Here is a 6,893-nt window from a genome sequence, read left to right on the forward strand (position 1 = left end):
ACTCCTGCTACATAATTAAGACATGTACAACCTTATATTATACCCGGATATTAGCGTGTTTTACTGCATAATTGGTGGTCTGGTATTTAACTCTATGCAGCTACATAGTGGGCCCCAAGAATGATTTTCTCTGGTGGGCCCAAGGTGTTCCAGTCCGACGCTGCGTATGCGGATCAAACCCTGCGCACACAGATGCAAATGTGACCAAAGCTGGCTTAGTGTGCAAATCACATATGTGCACAAATATTACTCCAGCTATGGACTGGAGTAATATTTTAGGCATATGGAACACTAAAGCTGATCATAAATTTAACATGCGTGGGTTGTCACTCACAACAACTATCACACGCCAATTCCGCCCCTTTTGTGACAGCTAGGCAAAAATAGGGTTAAAACACCAGAAGACTAAATTCTTCCAAAGTCTCATGTTGAGGAAACTTTGCTACTTTTTCAAGCTATTTTCCACTACTGTGCACAGAGCAAATTTGAGCCTCCAACCTCCTGTGTTACTAGCTCTAGCAGCTACAGCGGGACCAGCAGTCACGCCAGATTAACATCCATTCACCAGTATCCAAAATGGCCCCTAGAGACTTCTCCAGAACATTTGTAATGGTAGAGAGCTGTGACGTCATCAGCGTGCGTCGTCGGAAGCAGCGTGCTGCTCGTGTAGTGGTCAGTAGAGAAGCATGACCCAGTACATGGGTTTGTGGGCTAGTAGCCGGTGGCTGGGGCTCTGTGCTGGCCGGGCAGCCCAGCGGAGAGTGTGCACGGCAGGAAGGCAGCTCCGCGTCTTCCGCTCTTACACAGTGGTCGCATGGTCAGGGGTTCCCGTCAGTGCCGCCGTCTCTGGTCCTGGCCTCCAGGCTGTCCTTTGCCGAGCAGTACATAGCTATGGAGATCATAGTAGTGGCGCATTTTCTGGGGACGATGGGGGCAGCAGTGGAGAAGATGGCGGCGTGGCTGAAGAGGCCCCCGTGGTGACGGCTCTTACTCCCCTCCTGGTGCCTGACGTGTTTCCCAATGTCCCTGTGATTGCGGTGTCCAGGAACCCTGTATTCCCCAGATTTGTCAAGATCTTGGAGGTGAGTGAGGCCCTGGTTGCCGCTGTCGCGTCACCATACATCTTGCATGCTGCTGGGCTGAAGTGTTACCATATACAATACGAGGGTGCCAGGTGAAAGAGAGCAAGTAGGACTAAGAGACCCAACATGGAGTTTGCATCGCCCCCTTTCACCATCCAAGTACAGTGTTTGGTATGGTCACATCACTAGAAGTCCAAGCAATAGAAAACTCTGTAACTGTAAAATTGCAGTATACTGCCAGAGGAGGCCGTCACTAAGACCGCACCACTTGGGCTATGTGCACAACTGGCAGCACATGTCCGCTGCCGGCTAGTGAATGCAGGTGAAGCCTGTGGTCACTGAACCATGGGGAATTACAGGGTGAAATTTCTGTGGCGGAGACTCGTATCTCCACAAGAGAAATAGACATGTTGCCGTCTGGAGAGACGCTCCGCATGTCCGTATGAGCCACGGGCGTCTCTGGACATGGGATTTTTAGAAATCTCATCCACTATGCCAGTGGTGGAGAATCTATGGCATGCGTGCCAAAGGGGGCTCACAGAGCACTCACTGTGGGCACGCATGCCAGGCCCACCAGCACACACGCCACTCCTTTTCCTTATTCAAATGTATTTGCATCTAAAAAACGCAGTGCTGTGCCGGGACTGGGGCAGAGGAGCGCCTGTCAGCCCCGGGTCTGATGTGCAGCTATATGATGATGTCGTCATGCTACTAACTTCATCACACCGCTGCCGGGGCCGCAGAGGAGCAGAGACAGTGCAAGAACTGGTAAGAGCTCCATTAAATGTATCATGGTGAAAAGGGGCACAATTTTAACAGAGGCATTGTGTTGGGTAGGGGGTCTGCTTTATTCAGTGGGACAGTGTGTGTATTTTGCAGAGGGGCAGTGTGTGTGTGTATTTAGCAGAGGGGCAGTGTGTGTGTGTATTTAGCAGAGGGGCAGTGTGTGTGTGTATTTAGCAGAGGGGCAGTGTGTGTGTGTATTTAGCAGAGGGGCAGTGTGTGTGTGTATTTAGCAGAGGGGCAGTGTGTGTGTGTATTTAGCAGAGGGGCGGTGTGTGTGTGTATTTAGCAGAGGGGCGGTGTGTGTGTGTATTTAGCAGAGGGGCGGTGTGTGTGTGTATTTAGCAGAGGGGCGGTGTGTGTGTGTATTTAGCAGAGGGGCGGTGTGTGTGTGTATTTAGCAGAGGGGAGGTGTGTGTGTGTATTTAGCAGAGGGGCGGTGTGTGTGTGTATTTAGCAGAGGGGCGGTGTGTGTGTGTATTTAGCAGAGGGGCGGTGTGTGTGTGTATTTAGCAGAGGGGCGGTGTGTGTGTGTATTTAGCAGAGGGGCGGTGTGTGTGTGTATTTAGCAGAGGGGCGGTGTGTGTGTGTATTTAGCAGAGGGGCGGTGTGTGTGTGTATTTAGCAGAGGGGCGGTGTGTGTGTGTATTTAGCAGAGGGGCGGTGTGTGTGTGCATTTAGCAGAGGGGCGGTGTGTGTGTGCATTTAGCAGAGGGGCGGTGTGTGTGTGCATTTAGCAGAGGGGCGGTGTGTGTGTGCATTTAGCAGAGGGGCGGTGTGTGTGTGCATTTAGCAGAGGGGCGGTGTGTGTGTGTGCATTTAGCAGAGGGGCGGTGTGTGTGTGTGCATTTTGCAGAGGGGCGGTGTGTGTGTGTGCATTTTGCAGAGGGGCGGTGTGTGTGTGTGCATTTTGCAGAGGGGCGGTGTGTGTGTGTGCATTTTGCAGAGGGGCTGTGTGTGTGTGTGTGTGTGTGTGCATTTTGCAGAGGGGCGGTGTGTGTGTGTGTGTGTGCATTTTGCAGAGGGGCGGTGTGTGTGTGTGCATTTTGCAGAGGGGCGGTGTGTGTGTGTGTGTGTGTGCATTTTGCAGAGGGGCGGTGTGTGTGTGCATTTTGCAGAGGGGCGGTGTGTGTGTGCATTTTGCAGAGGGGCGGTGTGTGTGTGTGTGTGTGTGTGTGCATTTTGCAGAGGGGCGGTGTGTGTGTGTGTGTGTGTGCATTTTGCAGAGGGGCGGTGTGTGTGTGTGTGTGCATTTTGCAGAGGGGCGGTGTGTGTGTGCATTTTGCAGAGGGGCGGTGTGTGTGTGTGTGTGTGTGCATTTTGCAGAGGGGCGGTGTGTGTGTGTGTATTTAGCAGAGGGGCAGTGTTGTGAGTTCATTTTCCCCTTCATTACTGAGGCCCGAGGAACTCCCTCTTCTGGTAAAGAAAGGTAGTGAGCCTGATTGTCAAACACCTGAGGCTGATGATTGTGACTGGCTGAGTGGAGTTACGAACTGGATATAATGCTGCCGACGCCTTTCTGCCCTGCGGGTGATTTCTCTGTGGATCCTTGGAGACCAGTCTGAATTCCTGCTCCTCCAAAGCTAAGTTTGCTGCTCGGCCTTTTGCTTTTGTGCTTTGACTTTGTTTTTGCTTTGTTTTTCTGGATTTCTGCCATTCCTTGCTGGGGTATGCTGAATTCATTTAGCTCTGTCTTCTGAAAATACCTGAGTGCTGATTCAGTTTTTGAAGCCTAGCTGCTTCAGGGCCTTTTTCATATCTGCTGGTTGGCTTATGTCTTTGATAGGGTTTTGGCAGATTGCAGACAGCAGCCTTCCTTTCCTTTCCTATCTAGGTAGTTTTGGGGCCCCGTCTTTGCTCAGTCTATCTTTCTGTCTGTTAGTATTTTCATCTTGCTTCACCGTCATTATATGTTGGGGGCTGCCTATTGCTTTGGGGTCTGCTCTGGGGCAGTTTAGATTTCCCCTTCCTTTCTTTAGGCCTATGTATTTCTCCGGCTGTGATCGAGGGGTCTAGGGCATCGTAGGAACCCCCCACGGCTACTGCTAGTTGTGTTGATAGGTTCAGGGGTCTGCAATCTGATAGTTGCCAACTTCTCTGGTTTTCTGGACTTAGCTTGTATTTCTGCTTTTGCCTCCTACGGTGACTCATTCATAACGGGGCAGTGTGTGTGTGTATTTTGCAGAGGGGCAGTGTGTGTGTGTATTTTGCAGAGGGGCAGTGTGTGTGTGTATTTTGCAGAGGGGCAGTGTGTGTGTGTATTTTGCAGAGGGGCAGTGTGTGTGTGTATTTTGCAGAGGGGCAGTGTGTGTGTGTATTTTGCAGAGGGGCAGTGTGTGTGTGTATTTTGCAGAGGGGCAGTGTGTGTGTGTATTTTGCAGAGGGGCAGTGTGTGTGTGTATTTTGCAGAGGGGCAGTGTGTGTGTGTATTTTGCAGAGGGGCAGTGTGTGTGTGTATTTTGCAGAGGGGCAGTGTGTGTGTGTATTTTGCAGAGGGGCAGTGTGTGTGTGTATTTTGCAGAGGGGCAGTGTGTGTGTGTATTTTGCAGAGGGGCAGTGTGTGTGTGTATTTTGCAGAGGGGCAGTGTGTGTGTGTATTTTGCAGAGGGGCAGTGTGTGTGTGTATTTTGCAGAGGGGCAGTGTGTGTGTGTATTTTGCAGAGGGGCAGTGTGTGTGTGTATTTTGCAGAGGGGCAGTGTGTGTGTGTGTGTGTGTATTTTGCAGAGGGGCAGTGTTGTGAGTTCATTTTCCCCTTCATTACTGAGGCCCGAGGAACTCCCTCTTCTGGTAAAGAAAGGTAGTGAGCCTGATTGTCAAACACCTGAGGCTGATGATTGTGACTGGCTGAGTGGAGTTACGAACTGGATATAATGCTGCCGACGCCTTTCTGCCCTGCGGGTGATTTCTCTGTGGATCCTTGGAGACCAGTCTGAATTCCTGCTCCTCCAAAGCTAAGTTTGCTGCTCGGCCTTTTGCTTTTGTGCTTTGACTTTGTTTTTGCTTTGTTTTTCTGGATTTCTGCCATTCCTTGCTGGGGTATGCTGAATTCATTTAGCTCTGTCTTCTGAAAATACCTGAGTGCTGATTCAGTTTTTGAAGCCTAGCTGCTTCAGGGCCTTTTTCATATCTGCTGGTTGGCTTATGTCTTTGATAGGGTTTTGGCAGATTGCAGACAGCAGCCTTCCTTTCCTATCTAGGTAGTTTTGGGGCCCCGTCTTTGCTCAGTCTATCTTTCTGTCTGTTAGTATTTTCATCTTGCTTCACCGTCATTATATGTTGGGGGCTGCCTATTGCTTTGGGGTCTGCTCTGGGGCAGTTTAGATTTCCCCTTCCTTTCTTTAGGCCTATGTATTTCTCCGGCTGTGATCGAGGGGTCTAGGGCATCGTAGGAACCCCCCACGGCTACTGCTAGTTGTGTTGATAGGTTCAGGGGTCTGCAATCTGATAGTTGCCAACTTCTCTGGTTTTCTGGACTTAGCTTGTATTTCTGCTTTTGCCTCCTACGGTGACTCATTCATAACAGGGCAGTGTGTGTGTGTATTTTGCAGAGGGGCAGTGTGTGTGTGTATTTTGCAGAGGGGCAGTGTGTGTGTGTATTTTACAGAGGGGCAGTGTGTGTGTGTATTTTGCAGAGGGGCAGTGTGTGTATTTTGCAGAGGGGCAGTGTGTGTATTTTGCAGAGGGGCAGTGTGTGTATTTTGCAGAGGGGCAGTGTGTGTATTTTGCAGAGGGGCAGTGTGTGTATTTTGCAGAGGGGCAGTGTGTGTATTTTGCAGAGGGGCAGTGTGTGTATTTTGCAGAGGGGCAGTGTGTGTATTTTGCAGAGGGGCAGTGTGTGTGTGTGTATTTTGCAGAGGGGCAGTGTGTGTGTGTGTGTGTGTGTATTTTGCAGAGGGGCAGTGTGTGTGTGTGTATTTTGCAGAGGGGCAGTGTGTGTGTGTGTGTGTGTGTATTTTGCAGAGGGGCAGTGTGTGTGTGTGTATTTTGCAGAGGGGCAGTGTGTGTGTGTGTATTTTGCAGAGGGGCAGTGTGTGTGTGTGTGTATTTTGCAGAGGGGCAGTGTGTGTGTGTGTGTATTTTGCAGAGGGGCAGTGTGTGTGTGTGTGTATTTTGCAGAGGGGCAGTGTGTGTGTGTGTGTGTGTATTTTGCAGAGGGGCAGTGTGTGTGTGTGTGTATTTTGCAGAGGGGCAGTGTGTGTGTGTGTGTGTGTATTTTGCAGAGGGGCAGTGTGTGTGTGTGTGTATTTTGCAGAGGGGCAGTGTGTGTGTGTGTGTATTTTGCAGAGGGGCTGTGTGTGTGTGTGTATTTTGCAGAGGGGCTGTGTGTGTGTGTGTATTTTGCAGAGGGGCAGTGTGTGTGTGTGTGTATTTTGCAGAGGGGCAGTGTGTGTGTGTGTGTGTATTTTGCAGAGGGGCAGTGTGTGTGTGTGTATTTTGCAGAGGGGCAGTGTGTGTGTGTGTATTTTGCAGAGGGGCAGTGTGTGTGTGTGTATTTTGCAGAGGGGCAGTGTGTGTGTGTGTGTATTTTGCAGAGGGGCAGTGTGTGTGTGTGTGTATTTTGCAGAGGGGCAGTGTGTGTGTGTGTGTATTTTGCAGAGGGGCAGTGTGTGTGTGTGTATTTTGCAGAGGGGCAGTGTGTGTGTGTGTGTGTGTATTTTGCAGAGGGGCAGTGTGTGTGTGTGTGTGTGTGTATTTTGCAGAGGGGCAGTGTGTGTGTGTGTGTGTGTGTATTTTGCAGAGGGGCAGTGTGTGTGTGTGTATTTTGCAGAGGGGCAGTGTGTGTGTGTGTGTGTGTGTATTTTGCAGAGGGGCAGTGTGTGTGTGTGTGTGTATTTTGCAGAGGGGCAGTGTGTGTGTGTGTGTGTGTATTTTGCAGAGGGGCAGTGTGTGTGTGTGTGTGTGTATTTTGCAGAGGGGCAGTGTGTGTGTGTGTGTGTGTATTTTGCAGAGGGGCAGTGTGTGTGTATTGCAGAGGGGCAGTGTGTGTGTGTGTATTTTGCAGAGGGGCAGTGTGTGTGTGTGTATTT

At 50.4% G+C, this 6,893-nt stretch overlaps 1 protein-coding gene across 5 annotated transcripts in view; it reads left to right on the forward strand.

Annotated features, from left to right (window-relative positions):
- Positions 1–598: 598 nt before the first annotated feature.
- LONP1 (lon peptidase 1, mitochondrial) overlaps positions 599–6,893 on the forward strand; it is a 571,467-nt gene continuing 565,172 nt past the window's right edge. Inside the window, exon 1 of one of the 5 annotated variants that reach the window (XM_073586323.1) lies at positions 599–1,082. In XM_073586323.1, the coding sequence (XP_073442424.1) occupies positions 687–1,082 (396 nt within the window). In that variant the 5' untranslated portion in view covers positions 599–686. Of the gene's footprint in view, positions 1,083–1,119; positions 1,851–4,556; positions 4,903–6,893 lie in introns of those variants that run through there. The other 4 variants (XM_073586320.1, XM_073586321.1, XM_073586322.1 and 1 more) reach the window with 4 other exon arrangements.

The sequence above is a fragment of the Dendrobates tinctorius genome, unplaced genomic scaffold (genome assembly GCF_039654945.1).
Source record: "Dendrobates tinctorius isolate UK_male_01 unplaced genomic scaffold, ASM3965494v1 ptg000092l, whole genome shotgun sequence".
Taxonomy (NCBI): domain Eukaryota; kingdom Metazoa; phylum Chordata; class Amphibia; order Anura; family Dendrobatidae; genus Dendrobates; species Dendrobates tinctorius.